The 20,865-nt window shown below is 45.2% G+C and overlaps 1 protein-coding gene across 1 annotated transcript in view; it reads left to right on the forward strand.

The window, feature by feature from the left end:
- Positions 1 to 1,275: 1,275 nt before the first annotated feature.
- Positions 1,276 to 20,865, forward strand: part of LOC104623044 (contactin-4-like) — a gene marked incomplete at both ends in the record, with an annotated part of 63,865 nt that continues 44,275 nt past the window's right edge. Inside the window, 2 exons of the mRNA XM_010289997.1 lie at positions 1,276 to 1,405; positions 6,122 to 6,272. Coding sequence (XP_010288299.1) covers positions 1,276 to 1,405; positions 6,122 to 6,272 — 281 coding nt within the window. The remainder of the gene's footprint in view (positions 1,406 to 6,121; positions 6,273 to 20,865) is intronic.

Raw genomic sequence — 20,865 nt, forward strand, 5'->3', positions numbered from 1 at the left:
CGTCTTCAGAGGCGCTCCGTCAAACGAAGGGTCCACGGTACAAACCTCAGGGGAGGGGTCCTTGTGAAGAAGGGGGAATGGCCAAGTGGGACTCTGGAGTCTGTGGCCAGAAAATGATTGCCCTGGGTTCTTTTTTTTTTTTTTTTGAGTTTATGATGTTCAGGTGAACGTAGCGTTTCTGCTGGTCTCCAGCGGCATTCCCATGCCTTCTGCTGAGCTGTGGCCCTGTGCAGGCGACCAGGAGCGTGGGCTGCCGTGGCAGGGGACGCGAGGAGCTAGCTGAAGATGGGTGATGTGCAGGAGCCAGGGAGACGCACCCCTTCCCGCTGCCCTCTCGCCGGAGGCGCGTTGCTCAGTCCCACGATCCCCTCCGTTACAACCGCACGCGAAAACGAGTCACCAAAGCATTGGTTTCACAGTAGCCGGCATTTTTTCCCTTCACTTGTTGTGAAAGAACATGGCAGCCCGGATTTGTTCAAACCCCGATAAAGATTGCACAAACATTATGTTTCTGCCCTACGGCCAAGTAGAAAGCCAATAGCTCTTTATATTACTATTTTTTTTAAATGGTGAAACTCCTGGGGAGGGAGGGAACACTTTGCTGTACTTATTAAAATTGATAACAGGAGCTCCATATCCTTAGGCTGACAAATGATACCCTGGTTTTTTGTTCCACACGCTAATTTTACTTGCTTCACGCTGGTCACTAGCAGATGGTCTTGTACTTAAATCATGTTAGTGGCTGATAAGAAGTAAAGGATCATTAAATTATTAACATCTATATTGTTTTCAGTAAACTGCAGAGGATTTTAAATATTTCTCTCTGTGCTAGCTAAAATGGCAACCCATCTCGCTAACCTTCATTGCAATATATACACATAATACCGTTGTTTTAAGGAATATGGTTTTAAAGAATATGGCACTTTGTTCCGTGGTATGCCACCATGGAACAAAAGTGCATTTTTGGAATCAAGTTTATCTACTTGAAATGGTTATTAACCTAAATGGTTTGGGTATTACATCAAAGAGGAGTCAAGGGAAAATCCTCCAATTTAAATTGCATTTACCAACTTCTGTATTGGTTTTACTGTTTAGTATCTAACCCGACATAAATGTAGCTGGCAGACAAATAGATTGGAGCATGCAAATTCTTCCTATTCTGCTATTTTTTTTTTGTGCACCTGGGTATGAAATATGGCACAACAACTGTTGGGTTTATGTTCCAAGGAGGAATCTCCTTGTTTACTTTCTTTCTTGTTTCACTGTTTCCTACAGGGCAGAGTTCAGCTAGAGCAGGGCTCGCTCACGATAACGAACATCAGCCTGTCAGATGCTGGCATGTATCAGTGTGTAGCGGAAAACAGATATGGCATTATTTTTGCCAGTGCAGAACTGAGTGTCATAGGTAAGTGTACTTTCCTGAACGCTGCAAACCTTCCAAAACAAGCAAAGCCTTCACCCAAGCTGGTTTTGCCACGTTTCACCATCTGAAGCAGAAGAGTTGCTGAGGATCTTTGATAACTTGTTTTTAAGTGAGGTTTTTAATGTTCAATGTTTTAAGTAAAGTTTTTAATGAAAACTTGAGAAAGTGGATAGACAAAGAACAGAGTTTTTTATATCATCCCATCTTTTCATATTCATCCAGGCGACTGAGCATGGAGAGCTGGTAAGCTCACTCAGCTCTTGCTGGTTAGAAAGGTTTTATGGAGAAACCCCGAGTATTGCCCCAGTTCGGAGCATACCGGACAGTAACGGCCTGCTTGTGGGCTGCAGAGACCGACACTCTTGAGGAAATGTTGAAAAACCACCTGTCTGAACAGACCTTTCACCGTTTTAATGACAATCGTAACACTCCTGTCCCAAACCCTCCCCAAGAAAAACAATTTGTGCCCCACCTGTTTTGTGTACACCTACTCTACTTGTCCCAGTTAACATCAGGAAAGACTCCTGTGAATGCAGGTGGTGAAACGCCTGACGGGAGGGAGCAAAGATTGCAGAGCCAGGCCCAGTGCCAGGAAACTGAAACACAGGAAATGCCACTTAAATGCAAGAAAAACCTTTTTACCATGAAGGTGGTCGAACGCTAGACCAGGCTGTCCAAAAAGATTTTGGCGTCTCTGTCCTTGGAGATACTCAACACCCAACCAGACACGGCCCCGGGCAACCTGCTTGAGCAGGGGTGGGACGGGAGCATCTCCAGGGGTCCCTGCCAGCCTCAGCCGTGCTGGAGTCTGTACCTCATTCACAAACGTTGCTGTTGTACAAGCAGCAGGCCTGGGAACGGAGACGCCAGCACAGATACGTAGTTTCGAAGGGTTAAATAGAATTCGTGATTACAGAATAGTGCTTTAGTTGTTTTCAAAGCGAGTGTTCAATAGCATCATTCGCTGCTTTATCCTGAAGAGCAAAGCATGAGGTCTTCTCTGATTATGGCCTTTTCAGTGTCGTTGAATATCGATATCAAAATGGTCATTTTTTTATCAGCAGCGATAAATGCCCGCATAGAAAAAAAATTCATTTGAAAGATTGTCATTGTTGCTGTTCAAGAAAAATACAATAATGCTCAATAAATTAGACTTCACAGTGCTAAGATTTATTGGATGTGTTACTGCATGAAAGAAATTGAAATAAACCCACTGATACTTTTCCTCTCTCTTCAAAATCCTGGCAAAAATGAGTCTTTGGGAGGAAGGCAGGTCTTGGAAGATGGATCTGCTTAGCCCTTGGTGATGGGTGCCTCCTCATGCCTGGCAGCCCTGCAGCACCCAGGTGCTGACCTCACGTCTGCACAAAAACCAAAGACCTTGGAGAGCCTGCTCTTAAAAACCTGCCAGATAACTTGTATTTGGCTGACTTCTCATTTGGGTTATTCAATCTTGCTTCTGTATCTCACATGAGAAGTGCCAGAATGGTGTGCTGCAGATGAATTTCTATGGATCTGTAATTTAATTTGGCATATTTAGAAGCTATGCTAAGGCACGTGGAGGGGACAGGGAGATGGTTAGAGACAGCCAGCATGGCTTCACCACGGGCAAATCCTGCCTGACCAACCTAGGGGCCTTCTATGATGGAGTGACCACATCAGTGGACAAGGGAAGAGCTACCGATGTCATCTGTCTGGGCTTCTGTAAGGCATTTGACACAGTCCCCCACAACGTTCTTCTCTCTAGATTGGAAAGAGGTGGATTTGATGAGTGGACTGTTGGGTGGATGAGGAATTGGTTGGATGATTGCATCCGGAGGGTAGTGGTCAACGGCTCAATGTCTAGATGGAGATCAGTGATGAGAAGCATCCCTCAGGGGTCCATATTGGGACCAGTACTCTTTAATATCTTCATCAATGACATAGTGGGATCGCGTGCACCCTCAGCAAGTTTGCAGATGACACCAAGCTGAGGGATTCGGTTGACACGCCTGAGGGACAGGATGCCATCCAGAGGGGCCTGGACAAGCTCAAGGAATGGGCCCATGTGAACCTCATGAGGTTCAACAAGGCCAAGTGCAGGGTCCTGCACCTGAGTCAGGGCAACCCCTGGTATCAGCACAGGCTGGGGATGAAGGGATTGAGAGCAGCCCTGCCGAGAAGGTCTTGGGGGTCCTGGTGGGTGAAAAGCTGGACATGAGCCGGCAATGTGTGCTCAACCTGCTCTAGTTAAAGATGTCCCTGCTCATTGCACGGGGGTTGGACTAGATGGCCTTAAAAGGTCCCTTCCAACCCAAAGATTCTGTGATTCTGTATTTTTAAAGAAAAACAGCATGTGTTTCTTTTCACCAGGCTTTTCAAAGGACATCAACATTCTGAGCTGTCGCTGAGAAATGTTAGCTTTTAAACAGATCTTTCTGAGTATAAAAATGGTTATTTTAACAAGTCCTGAAGTTAAGCACTTGAAATGATTAAACACCACTAATAGCAAGTGAGACTTACAGCAAAATTAAGTGAAAAAGAGAAATGGAAAATTACAGACAGAGCTTTTCTCAGAGTGATTCTTCTCTATTATTGTTGCCAATTATATTGCCTGGACTATTCAGCTAAAACAGGGATCCTGTTGTGCTGGGCATTGTGCAAATGTATAGAGTTTTCAAGCTAAATGGTTTTAATAAATAAATAAACAAACAAATAAATAAATAAATAAAGAGTGGCCTTAGCGTGAAAAAAAAGTAATTAAGATCCTGATTTTACAAACAAGGTGTGAAGAAATTAAATGCATTACCCCTGAAGTGGCACAGGGAAGCTGTGGTATTGCTGAGAGCTGAGCCCAGAGTTTCTGAATGTCAGTTGACAACATTTTGAACATCATAGAGTAAAATCCATATCATGAAACTCCTCTACCTCACGCAAGACCAAGACAGAAATAGCAAATGACTTGCAAAAAAACCAGTCTAAACTGTTCATTACAGAGATGGAAATAACATGATTATTCAGAAATCTATTTTACCCATAAATTTTGGAGAATCATTTGAAAAATTATTTCCAGAAATGATACAGTATTAATTATGATAATACGATACAAATAATAATCCATCTGGTTCTGATTGCATTGGTGGGAAGTCGTCCTTTAATTTTGAAGCGTTTTACATAGCCAGTGTTGGTTTTCAGATGGCTCTGTTTAGTCTTTAATAGCATACGTGTTTTCCTCTGTGCTAAAATGAAGTCAGCCGTCTATGATTAGACATAGAAGACAAGACAGCTCAGAGATTAGTGAACTCTGATTCATGAACGTGGAAGACAAGATCTATTTGATCGTAAAGCCCATCCCATTGTCAGCGTAGGATTATGTTTTATTCAACTCCTTTGCAACAGGAACAATATCTGTAAGAATTGAGCTGCAGACCAGATGCCCTAAGAAAAGTGAATTTGCTTTCTGTATCATACGGCAGGTCTTTGTCTCCCAGCTGCTTCAGGTGAGCTTTAGATCATTTCACGGAGCATCAAGCAGACGCAATCGTGGTGATCTAAACTCTCACCTCCCAGAGTGCAGCAAGAAAGTAAGTCAAGGAAAGTGCTGCAAGCTTGGGGGATACGGGGATGGGGCGGGGGCACAGGGTGCAGGCACACAGCTGGCAAAAGGGTGGAGAGAATTAGAGGGGACTGGGCAGAGTTTGCTGCCACTGATCTGTCAGAAAGCAAAGATGTAGCGGCAGGGCAAGAGTTGTTCATAAACCCCTTAAGCTGCCTCGCCTATTTGCTTTGAGCTTTCTGTATTAAAAAAATTAATTGTCCCACTTGATATAAATAAAATCTTCTGGGCACCTTCAGGGGGTTCGTTACCAGAGTCAGTCTAGAGGCAGCCGTCTCAAAGCTCTGCTCGTCATCGGGTCCCATCAAATCTTTAAAAATCCTTTGAGGCCTGAATCAGAAACCAAACAATCTCCTCCTCCCTCCCTGGCGTGCCTTACAGCCAGGCTGCAGACCGTCTGCAGGGCTTTGGTGGCTGCTGCTATGAATATCTGACCGTTTTTCACAAAATAGAAGAATGTGCCCTGGAGGGACTAAAAAAGCATGATTCGAGAATACCTTGTACGCTGGTGCCTACTTAAGTCTTGCCTCGTTTTGCTTGGTTCAGGACCTGGCTGTGTCAAGGTCTCCCACCTTTGTAGCATTAAAATAAAAGACCCAGTTTCTGCAACAGTTGTGAATGTGAAGCATAAAATGTCAACTTTTCTGGAAATACTAACATTTCTGATTAATTATATGGGATCTGTGTTTGTGCCAATTTTCCTGTATGCTGTGGCTCTGCACGTAGCAACGTTCGACAGAATGATGATCACGCTGTTATGACACAAAAAAGGAAATACATTATACAGGTCACGCAGGCATCGTTCTTCGGGGTGCTGCCCCGATGAGATGTGCCTGACACCGGGTTGCCGCTGCCTGCCGAGTTGCTGGTTTCTGAGGTTTGCGCCTGACCATGCATTTCTAAACAAGCAAAGAGCAGAAGCATTCAGGTGTCTCATTGCCCCATCCATACGTGCACATAGTTCATAAAGTCAGATCATTTAGGAATTACAGGTGAGAAACAGCCCTGTAATATTATAAAGTTCAAAAGAGCCTGACTTTGGTTTTTCCAGAGGGAATTCTGATCTGGTTTGTTGTTGGTTTTTGTTTTTTTTTTTCTTTCAGCCGTCGGTCCAGACTTCTCCAAAACACTCTTGAAAAAGTTAACTCTTGTTAAAGTGGGTGGTGAAGTAATCATTGAGTGTAAGCCGAAAGCTTCCCCCAGACCTACTTATTCTTGGAAGAAAGGAAAAGACATCCTACGAGAAAATGAGAGGTAACGTCTTAAAGTAACCATTTCTTGCATTAGCTTGCTCCGACCCAGGGGCTTTCAGCAATGAAAGCTAAATTCGTCATTAATAGCTTCCCAAAATTGACTTGCAAATAAATGTGAAAACAGCTAGCGTTCAGTCTCAAGGAGCTGGGGGTGAGATTTCTGTTCCCATTGTGTTCATCCCAGACTCTGTGTACTATTAAAGCATTGCTGCCAAGAAGCCAATAAAGATACATTCTAAAAAGCAAATATTTTGCTTCTGCGTTGCTCTAAATAGCCATTGTTTTTCAAAAAATTCCCCAGGAGATAAAAACCCTCCACTGCAAATTACACACTGCTCTGCTACATTACTCAATGTCCCGCAAACAGGGATTATTTGGGGTCAGTAATTAATTTGGCAGTCCTAACGTATGACTTGGAGACGGCTTTTTCAGACTGGCCAAGTCATGTTTTTGGGGTTTTTTTTTTTAATTCAAGAGGAGAGCATTAGCAGTAAGTAGGAACCTGTCTTTCAAATTTGCATGCGTTTGCAGTGATTTGTTGTTGACTCTGCAGAGGTGTGGTTGTGTTACCTGTCCTGCTTGCGCAGCACCTGAGGGCGGGACCCGGAGAGCTGTCTTTGACAGTCCTCCAACATGTGATGTGCCACTCTGATTGATGGGAAAAATCCTGTCCCATTAGTAAAGGTCAAAAAGCCAGAAATCACAGGAAATTGTTATTTTTAAAAGCTTAAACCTGTTAGAGCTGTTCTTCTAGCTTGGAAAGTCTAGTCTTGTTCCATCCAATCTGCCTGCCTGTAATGGACATGAAAATACATACTATGGTGATGTACACAAGTATGTGGAAAGCTATAGTTCATTTAGAGCCTGATGAGAAAAATAATAAAAAACCTATTTCTGACGTATTTACCTGCTGTTACTTGGTCTGTACAAAGCTATTGTCTAAGAGAAGTCGCCGACTTCTCTTGGGATAAAAGAGTTAGGTGTTCAATTACGCAGCGCTTCCTCTAGCAGCCAGGGTACAAAGCTGTGCGAGGTCAAGTTATAATAGATGAAGGTATATTGATTTTTAAAACTGAAATAACTTGTTCTTCTGGTGAAGATTGTGCAGAGGTTCGGAAGTATTAAATACTGGAAGTTTTGGAGCGTCAGCCCCATGAGCGCCCATCCATCTCCTCGTCCTTGCTGGCACAGTCCGTAGCTGAAATGTGCTGTTTTCTCTGACGCTGTTCTCCTAAGCATGGCACAGTTACTTCTCCTCATTTTAATCTAGGAGTGAGAGAAGAAGCATTTGTTTATTTGAGGAAGGGCTCAGGAAAGGAAGGAAAGTGAGCAACCATGTTTCTCTCTTGGTCGCTGCTGTGCAATGCTGACAAGTGATTTATTTTTTTTGTAGCACTGCTCTCTCATTTGCAAACTTATCTAAAAGTTGGGTGCTGTAATGAAGCAGAAACCCCTGGATCCTGATTTCCCAAGACAACGTGGCTCGTGCACTGGTAGCCTAAGGCTGGGCAGCAGGTCGGGTTGCCTGCGTGTTTACTGCCAGATAGCTTTTGAACTGGTTATTTGAACTGTCTGTAGATGTTTCAAGCTGGTTTCCACCAAGGTTAAGAGAGGAAGAGATACACCTCGAAAATAGGAGATTTCTCCGAAGCTTCGTGAAAACAGGCAACTAGGAAAAGGAGGCACCATTATTTCCCTTCAGTGAAACCGTCACCTAAAGCCACACCATGGCAGGCGTGAGGGAATCCACACCAGAGCACCCCTGAAGGGTGCACAGTTCTGTGTAAGGAGTGTAAGGCTGTACCCACAGCGTTCTCCTGACCTTCTCCCGAGGCATATAGGCAAGGGGCAGGTAGAGTCATCAAAACTTGCGCAATGGTATATACCTTGCTGACTGCTGGTCACCGTCCCCGTGCCCGGGCAGACTTTAGGCAGGGGCTGGGAGGACGGGTTGTGGGTACAACACAGTCCTCTGAGCCGCTCAGTGCGGAGCTCCACTGCCAGCCACAGCCAGGCTGCGGTGTTGGTGCTCGTGGCAGTGGCAGGCTGGCTGCTGAGCGCACCGCGCCAGGACCGGGAGCCTCCCACTTGGGCACCAAGTCCTGGAGGGGAAACCAGACGTGAAATGTGCCCAAGCAGGTGTGAAATTTTCTGCTACTTCAGCCCAGGGGTCCTCCCGCCAGCCAGATCATCCAGCAGGGGCTATCCGGCAAAATGTCTTAATGAACACCACGCCGTTGACTTGGCAGTGGGACCTGTTTAGTTCTTGTACGCAGTTGGTTGTGTCTCCTGTGGGGACGAGGGTGTTGAATCCTCGCCGTCGCCTTCACTAACCGCGCCATCCTTGCAGCCTGTACCTGGAGACTGTGTGAAATGCGCAGTTAGGAAATTTTATTGTCTCACATGATCATGGCGTTGTCCGTCAGCACTGTCTCTGACTTCACAGGGGTAGGAGAGGGCAAGTGCCCGGTCCTCTGCTTAACGTTGCTGTATTTCTGGTTTCTTCAGTTGCTGAAACGTTATCTCCTCCCTGCCATCCCGGGGGACAGCAGCATTGACTGGAGTCCCGTCCTAGCACCTCCCTACACCCATGCTTATGTGTGGGCTTCAAACCAGAACTTTCTTGGCTGTTGAAAAAAGTCTGTTGAAATATTGGAAGAAAGATGCCAAGAAAGACTGTTGCTGAAATCTCTTCATCTAGGGCAGAAAACAGAACCTTGAGACAGGCGTGGGAGAAGAAAATTAAATGAAACCTCTGGTTAATCTGATGTTTCAAGTTTCAGAGAGGCACCTGAACATCTGGATAATTCTTCAAACTGGACTTCATCATGTGAACGTTAATCAATATAAATGGTCCTTGCAGTTCCGGGTGGAGTTAAAAGCAACGTTAATGTGTCAGTCCTTGATTTGAATTCTGATGTGCAGCCTGATGGCTACCATGGCAATTGCTCAGGCACGTTTCCTGGGGCTTGTGTGACTTTTCAGATGGAGTGTAGTGTTAGGGACTGCTTGCTGGAGACGGAAATAGTGTGCATCAGATTCTGCTGCCAGGACTCTTGCTCTGGAGGCTACTGCTGTCCAGGAGGCAAAACGAAATGTGTTGTTCAGTGTTTGCCCAGAGGGCAGAGACTACCATGGAAAAAAAGAGCTTTATAGTTTTAGGTTTCATATTCTTCTCTGGAGGCTGAGGTGGTGTGTGCTGCACCCCCTAATGACTAACCTGCCCTGAAGGTATCTCTTACCGGTGGCTGAGGACTGCGCAATTGTGTTATTAGAAATTCTGCCCTGGGGTACAATTACATTATTGCAGTCATTAAAGGCAGTTCATATCCATAATAATGAAAATCCTGCCTTGGAGGCCTAACTGAGTCAAAATAACGTTAGTGGTCTGACTCCAGAAGGTAAATTTTATATAGAAACAGCTATAGTGCAGATATAGATCTGTTGCAAATGCTGCTTGGAAACAAAGGCTATTTCTATATGGGTAAAGGTCCAGAGACCATTTCCCATCCTTGATCTTCCCTTCGCATTTCAGGGCGAAACGGCTGCTACGCTCTGTGGGAAGGGCCCTCGGTCCGTTAATGCCGCTCTGTACGAATCAACCTCACAGGGCCACTGGTAGAGTAAGGGCAGGTGAGTCCGCTGCCTGCCACAGTATCTCCCACCTTCCACGCCAGCGGGACAGGAGATGTGACTAAAATACGCCTACCCTCTGGGAAACCCTCGCTCAGGAGCGGGGGATACCTTCTAGATGGGCATGGTCACCATCAGGCTGTGCAGGCTCCGTCAGAGAGATAGCACTATACAGGTAGTGTTTAGGACCCGCTTGCCCCGGCACATTCCTCGGGCAGAAGTTGTTTTATCCGTTCAGTTACGCGTGTAACCTGGAAGTTTCAGCCAGTTGTCGAGATCTGCGGCTGGCAGGGAGTCACTGCAGCAGCCAGCGAGCACTGGGAGCGCGAGGTGGCAGTGGTGTCTTCTGGGCATTGCAAAACTGCGACGCGTCTTTGCAACATGTCAGATCGTTCATCAGATGGCAAGATTTGAGTCGAGTTCAGGATGTTTTTCACTTACCATTTGATTCTCTTATATTCATATTTCCAGATAAGTTTAACCTCTGAGACTTTTATTCTGACTTAACGGTAGGAGAACAGAGATTTTGGGCAGCTGGGATGCCATTACATAGGCATCGCTTCTCTTGTCCCAGCTACATCAGTGTGACTGGAAGTGATGCTGGACTTAAGCCTGTGAGATCGAGATGGAGAGTGTTACTGCCCAGCTGCCAGAGGAGGGCTGCCATTCAAAGGAAAGCAAAAACTCCTCGAGTGAGGAGTGCGCACGCTGTAGAAGCCAGAACCTGCGGTTTTTATGTGAATCTCAGTGGTATAATCTTATGTCTTCACTCCCCTGATTTTATGAAATAACATAGTCAACGTCAAGTTTTTGAACGGGAAATGCATAGCATCTATGGCGTTGTACGCACAAGGTGTAGGCATCATACAGGCTCTATACAGAGGCGTGGTCTTCTGCAATTACTGTACCACGTGAAGGACAGATGATTCAAACCGCACATATACTTTGCGCCAAAGCTGTCTCAGAAACCAAATCAGTCGTTCCTAGCTATCAGTGGGAGCTAGAGAGGTAGAGGGTAATTTTACATGTGATTTACTAATAGAAAACAGAAATCCATAGTTACGCACAAGTCTGGAAAAACTTCCATTAATTGATGGCCCCTGTATAGAAAAAAAGTGAATGAAATTCACTGAAGTGAATGAAAGCAAGTCCTTAATGGAGAGTCTTTCCTTTAAACTCCTGAACTCCTAAAGCCAAGCATCATCCAGTCCGCAATATTTCCCCTTTGTGACAATTATTTCCTGACTTTGCATCATATATATTATTCATCGGCAGGAGTAGGAGCGGAGGTCACGGCAGTCAGATTGTGCTTGCAGGATTTTGTTAATCCTCTCATAATAATTCAATTACATGTCATGCCACAAAGTTAAATAAATTTGTTACTGAGACTAGTGCTTTAAAACCCTTATTTTCAGGTGATCTTATCACAGAAGCATTTCAATTTCTTCATAGTTGCGGCACGACTCCCACGGAGAACTGCGCTCAGTTGCAAGTGCGAGTGGTTCGTTCTCACAGTGGTGGAAATCAGAAGTCCCTGTAGTCGCCGGCTCGTTCGTTCAGATTTCCTGGGTGCAGGGAGGGAGAATCAGGCTGTGCATGATTAGAGACAAATCCTGGAGCTACGCAGAGCGCTGCCAGCTGAAATTAAAATAAGCCTCTGTCACAGCTGCTCCCACGCTCCAAACTGTTGGAGGAACATCCTGCAATAGAACTGTAATTCCCTTTGAACTATAGATCAGAAAGCATTTTTGAAATAATTTAAACCGGTTAATTCAGCAGTTAATTTAAAACAGTTTGTTTTAAAACAATTAACTCTCCCTTAATTTTCATATGGTTTTCCATAGCCCATGACAAAACAACGTGGCAGCCCAACAAATCTGCAGGTGCTGTCACCACAGCGTCCGAGGGCTCGGCCGTGGGAGCACTGGGGTTTAACGTTAGAGCTGGGACTGGTGCTGTGATCTGCGTCGACAAACTGGAGCGTTTTGTCACTCGGCTGCACAGATTGAACTGTCTCTTAACAGCTTACCACCAAAGGCCATTTTGTTAGAGGATCTTAAGAAAATTTCTCACGGAATTAGTCAAGGGATATGTTTTGCTGTTGGCATGGAATAACTTTGCTGGAAGAAAAAGTGTTGGAAGGGGGTTTTTAGGTGCTGGTTTGTAATGCAAGATTTACATCACTTTCCTTGCAAGCCCTTCCTCTTTTCTCAGGTGCTTGGCTTTGACTTACAGGAATTACTTGTATTACCATTATTGCGTGTAAATTATTACATGTATTTATTTCTGGCAGAGTGTTTCATTTTAGAGATCAGTCTGTCAGAGAGACACATTGTCATTTCCCAGAACCGTTTGTATGGTTCAAGAGCAGATGAGGGAGATGTCATGTTTCGGGTTGTCTACCATGGCTTCCTGCCGCACTCATTCCCCTTGCAGCCCAAGCATAGACTGTGTGCAGGAAAACCAAGGGAGCTTTTATTTAGGGGAATACTATATTTCTGCCAGCCTTGTGGTTTGTTATCAGCCACCCGCCAATGCGTTGATCGGCCAGAGCACGGGGACAGGCTGTTGTACAGCAGCGGGGTGAAGCCTTTAGGTCTGGGCTAGTGCTGGCTCTAGCGGCTGCCCCATGTTGGAGAGCCCTGCTTTGGGGTGCTTTGGGGCATCGCTGCGAGAAGGGGAGGGGGCTGGCAGTGCCCTCCAGGGCCAGCCGTGCACCGTGCGTAGCCGTGTTTAGTGTGTGGTGGCTTCCCGAGATACCAGCCCGTGGCCTGCAAGCAGGCTTGGCATGGACAGCCTGAGCACCAGGCTGAATCCAGAACCTGAGCTAGAGTTTTGAAATTCAAGGAGAAATTCAGGCATTTATCACTTTCCCATGCAATCACTCAGTTGCCAGTGCCTCCCTGGTCTCTTGTCAGCTCTCTCATGTACTTGGTAAGAGCTTGCACGCATCAAAATCTAATGCATATTCCTTTGAAATAATGAATGTTTAAAATATGTACACCATGGTCTTCATTGCTAATGTTCTCCTAAAGCTATTGGAAGTCACATTTACCCTGCCACCAGACGTGTACTCGGTCCGGGACAGAAATATATTTGTACTTTTAAGCCCCCAAACAAATTGCTCTTCCGTTCTTGTTCATGTAAAGCCCTTACATCATTAGAGCTGTTTCTTTTCTGTGAATATACAGTGCATGCATTGTTTGTACAGTTTAATTGTAAGGAAGGAAATTCATAAAAACTAAATGATGTTCTGTGCTGGTAGCACAGAATATGAAAGTGTCCAATTAAACAGACACTCACTAGGACTTGTATAATAGCAACATCTGTTATCTTAATTAAACAAGTTTCTGTAAAAAGGGACCCTCATATTGCTCTTCGTTAGAGCAGGATCTGACCTAGATACTCTAGGCACGCTCGCTATCTTCATGGAAATTCTCCCAGTTGGTCCCATTATCTTGGAGTCTTGACAAGCTTCATGATATATGAGCACACTCTCGCACAGACAAAGCCATACTGCTTAAAGCAGGAGGTTTTATTCTTTTTAAGCTGAAAACCAGTAAAAGTGCAGAAATGCAGCACAGAGTGGGTTTTACCCATTGAGCTCAGTCAAAGCGGCATTTGGAAGCGTAGAGAGTGCCCAGCTAACTTGGACCATGTCAAATCACGTCCAGGAGAGACAACCGCGCTTCCAGAAAGTACTCACGATTAGTTTTTAAAAGCGGCTTATGTGTTTCAGGATTTAAGTAATTTAGGTCCAGATTTTTCTGGGTACTTCCCTGCTGCTCTCCACCATAGCCTGGAGTCAGAGACGATCTAGAAGGATAAGTTCAGTTTTAAAAGTCCTGGTGCCCTGGTAAACTTCTGGAAAGAAGAAGAAGATTTGCAAGACCAGGAAGACGCAGTGAGAGTCTGATGAGGACTCGGGGCTTTGTACCCATCCGCAAACAAAACCCCAGACAGAGCCGCCCCGAAATCCCAGCCTCGTCAGAAGGAGGTGCGGGCTGCTGCTCGGGGCAGCCGGGAGGATCAGGAGCCCCACGCTCGGGGCTGTCGGACACTGGGGAGCTGTAGCTGAAAAGCCTCTTGGATATGTTAACGCACCGCTGTGCCTCCAGGCTTATTAATAAGGGCAGTGGATGTTAATTTGTTGGTGAAGAAGACCACCGCCCGGCGCAGCCGCTGCCTGCCCCAGGGGAAGCCGAGCCGCTCCGTCCTGTCCTCAGCACGCGCCCGTGGGAGTCACGGGGCAGAGCCCGGAGCACCGGTCTCTCCTCCCAGGAGCTGGCTTCACTGTGGCCGAGGGAAAGCAGAAAGTTCTCACCTAATTTTTTTGTTGTCTTCTGCGCTTAAAAACTGTTCAGAAGGATTTTTCTCTCTGGAAGAGGTTAGCCGTGGTTTTCTCGAGAGTTCACAGCCTAAGGACCTCTTCAGAAGGGTTGTTGATTTACAGACCGCTCCGTTAGGTGTTGTTTTGGTAACAGGAATTTTAACATACTCGCTTTGATGCTATGTCATTTTGAGGAGGAAAAATTGTGAAATCAGATAAGAAAAGAAAGGTTTTTTCTTATTCTTTCAGAGTGTTTTGAGCTTAAAAAGTTACATAAATTCCAATTTTTTATTTGTTGCCTCAAACTTTCTAATTAGCTGTTAATTAACTTTAAACAGCCAGAAAGAAAATGGCAATAGGACAAACAGCACATCTTTCCCAGTCTGGTGCCAGGGTACAAACCGTGGTAATATTTTTATACTGATTACTTGCGAGATGAATTGCCAGCAGTGGCTTTTGGACATGCAGTCTAGTGACACTTCAGCAGAAAATAAAACCTCAAAGGATGCTTCCTGTCATTGTTTTGCATTAATTGTGTTGACTGTCCTCCTTTTTTAAATAAAGCACCTGTGCAATTTCTTTAAGGCAGACAGGTAACCAAATCATCAATAACTTGTCGGGTTTTCATTACATCCTGCCTCGGCAAAATGAAAAATGACACCCTGCAAATAGCTTTTTGAAGTTTGAATCGACAATGCAGCATTCATCTTAGTTTTCAAAGGCAATGGCAGAAGATGGCTCTACTTCATTGGAACATCTGAAATAACTGGCACGTCAACTTACTTTAACCAATTTTCTGCAAAAGGGGAACTAAAATGAACCAGGGAACCACTTGATTCAGTGGTCAGAGGTCTTGGAAAGCCAAGGTTCTAGGCTTGATGGCCTCGTGTTCACGGACAGTTTCTTTCCCAGCAGAAGCTGGTTTTAGCTCCGTGTTGTTCTGGAGGATCACAGTGTGTTTTAAAAACAAAAGCTCATCGTGGCTGTGGGTCTGTCAGCTCAACACTAAACACTTGTAGTTTAGTGTGTACTAACACCAAAAACCACTGATTTGTGTGGTCTGAAATCCATTGGTGAAAACCACTCGGTTTTGGCACAGCTCCCTTTAGGAATAGGTCACTGCCTTCTCCCTTCTTCTTAAGGATAGTTACATGGACCTGTTCTCTTTCCTTTGTGTGTGTCTGACAAATAATCCTGTTGCTTTTGTAGTTTGAGGTATTTATTGTATGCTTGTATGCATAGCCCCATAAATGGTATCTCCACAAAGCTTAGCTGTCTATTTGTTTCACTTCAGCAGCTTTCTGATGAGCGAACCTTCCTGCATCATTGATAGTAAGTCGGCGACTCCGGTTCATTCTTGCATTGTCTTTTCCTGCTGTTTTTGAACAACTGCTTCTAGCAAAAGCTTATCTGAGAAGGGTTAGAGAGTTATCTAGAACCCAGGTTCAGTGCCGGTTTATTTTGTAATCCTTAAAATTTGCAAGTTCCTTTATCTGCTCCTGTAAAGCTAGGAAGTTATTTCCTATAACCAGCCACACACTGTTGTCGAGCGTGCTTGAGATGCTGATGAATGGAATCCCAACCTATGCCAAGCTTCAGCTCGTGTTGCAGGAATTAGACTCTCTCGCTCTCTCTCACACCCTGACACAGTCTCCTGTAACATCAGCAATCTGTTCCTGTTCTCCCAGCAGTTTACTTTCAGCGTGGTGTCATTGTAGTATTCAGCGATACACGTGTAGGACATCGTTGCTACCACTGCTGCTGCTGGAATGAGCTCGCGACCGCAGCCCGGCCGTGCTTTGGCCAAACTCGCGGCGCTGCTGTGACCCAAGGTGTCTAGAGAAGTCAACGGGCTTTTACCTTGGGGCTTGTGCATTAATTTTAAAAGTAGAACCCTACTTGCAGAGGCAGGATGAAATAGAGGATGAAGCATCCAGGGAGCTCCATCTCAGACCTCCAGAGCACAGTAGGACATGTCCCATGTTGGCACATCCTTAAGAGAAGCAGCGTCACTCAGTGCTGGTTAAAGAGCTGCTGCTTTTCCTGCTTGAGGTGATTCATCTTTATGATTATTAAATTCATCTCTAGGTACCGTGCATATGGCTACAAATTACTTCTCCCTCTCTGTAAAGACGCTCCAGGAAAGAGCGAGTTCCTGCCCGCGGCACTGTTGTGTCGGAGGCGGCAGGATCTGGCTCCCAGCAGCGGGGCAGGTTTCTCTCCGTTGTGAGCACACGCTGCAGCCAGCGCTTTCACAAATAAATGCCTGTAATTAGTCTCCTAAATGCAATTTGAAATTGAGGTGTGGTTCATACTTGTCCTCTAGCTGAAGAAAATAGTAATAATGATTTTAGTAAACCTGTAGCATTTTGAAGGAAAAAATTATTATCAAATATTTCTTCTCTTGGATATTTTCATGATTAAGAGCAAGAAGGTAATGATTTTACAGTTAGGGCCACACTTTAAGAAACACATGTTTAAAATCCAAGGAAATAATTACATGTCTGCCGGGGAAAAAGGATTCCTAATGAACTTTTTAGACAACCTACCAGACTTGGTGATATTTTTGATGATTATTCAAACATCATTTTTAAGTGATATAAATGTGTCTTTGGATCTTGCAAATCCATATTAATGTCAATTACAAGTGGAGTGAGTAATTTATCTTTGTACTGTGGGCATTTTTTGTTGGAACCAGAGGAGAATATGTGTTATCTTTGAAAGACTATGCCTTTGGGCTTCTGTTCGAGTGGTATCAGCTGGAACAAATAAGCTGAGAATGCATTTACTGCTTCTGCTCTAATCTCGCGAATGCTTCCAGAAATGGTTTGTGTCAGCAGCTGATGCACAGAAAATCTTGCATGCGGGGTTTTTTTTTTCTCATAAGAGAATAATTTTTATGAGCTTCGTGGAGTTCACATTAATTCTGATTTCTCCAAACCTCCAAAGTGTTTCCTGTAGGTAGAGGGTGATGGCTTGTCCTCCTCGGGGAAGGAGGTGTTGGCGAGGGTGGCTGGAGGCTGCGCTTCCAAATTTGATCCCTCGGATTTCCACCGTCCCCCTTCATAGACTGGGAGAAGTCACTTAATCTGCATACCTCTAACTATAGTCACTGCCCTGGAAGAATGAGCACGGCAGGGATTTCCCCGAACATTAGGCAGACCGAATGCAGTCGTGGCTTCCCAGCACCTGCTGCTTTCTGCGCGAGATCCACCTCGCTTGCGAGCGCGAGAGCGTGCTTTGTGGGGAGCCGCTGCCTCCGGGTGGGTAATCGTGCGTCAAGGGATGTTTTAGCCTTTCGGGGGGTGGTTTGCAAGTGTGCTTTGCCCCTCCACCAGCAAGAGCCACGCCAAGGGAGAAGTCCTGGGGCTGCCGGTGCGGGTGCGGAGCAGCCCCATCCGTCACGGTGCCGTTGGGGCTTTGACGGTTTATGGCAAACGGCCAACTTAGTCCGTAGAAATAAACTGCGACGTTGAAGAGCTGTGTCAAAAGGGCAGTTTCCCATGGGGGATGGTCTTCATTTCCCACCAAAGTCAATGGGAAATTGTCTCTTTGCACCATCGGACCTTTCTAGACTTGCAAAATCTTCCCATAGAGCTCAAATTGTCATTGCCTCATGTCTAAGGAATTACAGCTGTAAAAATGAGCTTTCCTTTGCTTTACTCAAATCTGCTTCCTCAAATATTTACTTTCATGACATGGTCTTTCTTACTGGATTTATTTTAATTTTGTGTGCAGTGAAAAAACAGCGGAAAGGGAGAGAAGGCAAAAGGTTTCTGTTATTTGAAATTCGCCACAGCCTGTTTCCTCCAGGGTCCCTAGCAGTGTTTGTGTTTGGTTTTCATTTGTTTCCCCCCGTTATCAGCATCCCTTAAGAAAGATATTTTGTAGAGAACTGTTCTTCTTAGATAACCTAGGGATATTTTTATATTTGAATTATGACTCTAGGCATCTTTAAACAATTTACATGAAGTCTCCAATAGCTGTAAACGCTCCCTTCTTTCCCTCCCGCCGCCCCACGCCTTCGGGATGAGGTTTTGTCACTTCCAGACTTGTCTTAAGAATTCACGGACAAAAGGGAGGATGATGACAAAGCACAGCTTTTGTGTTTATAGATATTAATATAGGCTGGATGCAGTGTTATTTATTTGGACTGCTCCATCATTGCAGATAACCAGTTTGTGGAAAAAGAAAATTGTGGGAGAACTTAGGATGCCAGATCCACGGCTAGTTTAAGCTGATATTGAATTCAGTGGAGTTATGTTGTTTGATGTTGCCAAAGGGGGCCCTACTATTTTCTCAAAAATATTTATCTGAGCAAAATATGTCCAATTTTTTTCCTCTCTCCTTAGAATAATGTTTACAGTTTTTTATGATAATCTGAAAGAATTGCAACTCATATTCTCCTCATCTTTAATTCTTCATACTTAGCAAGCCTGTATATGAAAAGCCTGAAATGAAAACGCATTTACACACAACAGTTCACATCCCTGGAAGAAGTGTTCTTCATATTTTCTCGGAGATCAATATCGAGAATTCACTAAGGAAAAACAAGTGTAGTACTCTGTATTTTTTGATGCAGCAAGGTAAGAGCAGCTATTACCTAGGAAGACCTTCAAAAAGGTTCATTTTAATTCTTTGTGCTTTTGCAGAGGACAGAAAATGCCACATGAACCCAAATTCTGTGCACCGTAGGTGTCTAGCCAGTTCGCTGTTGCCGTAACTTAGCAGTAAACCTCCTGGTGTCCTTCGTGACTGCGATGTACTAGTAAAAATGGTGCAGAGGTGGTGTTCCTCAGTGCCTTCTGCAGCTGGTGTTTTTCCTTGGACAAAATACATATATTTTACAGACCAAGAAGCGCTCCCACAGCAGACACCCCAGCAGCCCCGCGTAGTTGTGCCACACACAAGCTCAGTTCAGCCACTTCATCCTCAGGCTCTTTAGCTCCATTTAAAATGTATCTCCAGCAAAGCTTGTGGGAAGTGTTCTACTGAAATCGGTGGAACAGGATTTTACCTCGGTTTATTTTGAGCAAATATAGTTCTTACCTGAGAATTAATTATAGGGAGTTTGCAGTTAAGAGACCTGCCAGTTGTCATGGAGGAGGAAGGCCTTATCTAATGCTTGCTTTCACCAAGAGAGAGACATGCACTAAATTAAATGGGCTTTGACTGAGGCTCTAAATTAGCTCAGGCTTTTCTGTGAACCATGAAAAGACAGGTAGTTATAGACAAGTAGGTACCGAGGCAGCTGCCGGTGGGTATCGAAATCAAGACTAACAGGCCCCGGACAAGAAGTTGTGTATGCGAAGAAGTCTGCCTGTACGGTACGACTGTCGGCGTCAGTTGTGAGTTAGATGGGTGGTCACGTGGACGCCGCTGTAATGCCGACCCGACGGGCAGCGTCGCCCTGTGTCTCACTTGCGCTTGTCCTAATGGCCGTGAGGCACAGACCCAGCTTGTCCTGTCCTCACGTCGCTGTCCTGACCGCAGCCCTCAGGATGCGTTGATGTCCCACGCTGGTGGCCACCACGGGTGGACACCACCCGTTTCACGCCTGTTTTCAGAAACCTCTGGCGTACCAGGACGTGGGCGAAGCCCCTGGAAAGCCCGGTCTGCTCATGGGGGAATGTGAGCATCTATTGCCAGTATTGCCATAGGGTAGGAGGTCCCAGATGGCGTGACGAGGTGCTGGGTGGGGGTTAGGACGGGGGCTCTCCCCTCACCCTCTCCTCCCTGCACCCTGGGGAGCGCTGAGGGTGCCGAATGAGGCCGCGGGAAGTTGGCTTTGACCTTGGCATATACTTTAATGGGGATTAATGTTACGAAGTAGAAAACTCTGACCTTACTGTTATTTATTTATGCAACGTAACCGCTGTAGTCGCACGCAAAGACAGCACCCCAGGGCCACAGAAATTATTAGCTGTGGACCATACTGCAAACCAGCCCATTCTTCAGCTGACGAGCAGGTACTTGCGAGCAGTGTCCCTGATTTCGGGGAGGGCTGTGCTCTGAGCAGTAAATCCTCCCTCTCAGCCAAACCTGTGAGTATTTCTAAATTTCGCTGTCTTTTCCTGAAATAGCCTAATGGCCAATACTGCTTTTATGAGATCATTTTAATAATCCCAGTCTCTGCCTCATTGCGTGGGAAGCATTATTAAAAAGGTAATAAACTGCTACAAAGACATGTGATAGAAATAATTTCATAAATAATGCAATTGCCTGGAATCATTTACATTTGCCGTAGAGTTGTGGCATGAAGCGAAGTTGCTGTTAGGCTAAAAATTGCTCTAGATATTCCTGCCTGTGAACTATGGGAAAAGGCTGAGCTAATACACCGCTGAAATTGCAGCCTGGTCTGTCCCGTGCTTTTGCTTTCTTCCTCTGCTTCCAACGCCCCCAGCCCAAGCAAGGCTCTGAGGATGGACAATAGGCCATTCATCATGTCGGCTGAAATACACTGTTTTTCACAGGTGCATTTAACCTAAATCCTCTCTCAGAAGACGGATTATCTCTCAGAAGAACTCTGTCACCACAGTCTCTTTTCAGTAGCCACGTCAACCGCTGCCACAAAGGCTGTACATGAAGGGATCAATGGTAGTTTTATCTCAAATTGCACTCAGTGTGTGTT

The sequence above is a fragment of the Phaethon lepturus genome, unplaced genomic scaffold (assembly GCF_000687285.1).
Source record: "Phaethon lepturus isolate BGI_N335 unplaced genomic scaffold, ASM68728v1 scaffold20346, whole genome shotgun sequence".
Lineage (NCBI taxonomy): Eukaryota > Metazoa > Chordata > Aves > Phaethontiformes > Phaethontidae > Phaethon > Phaethon lepturus.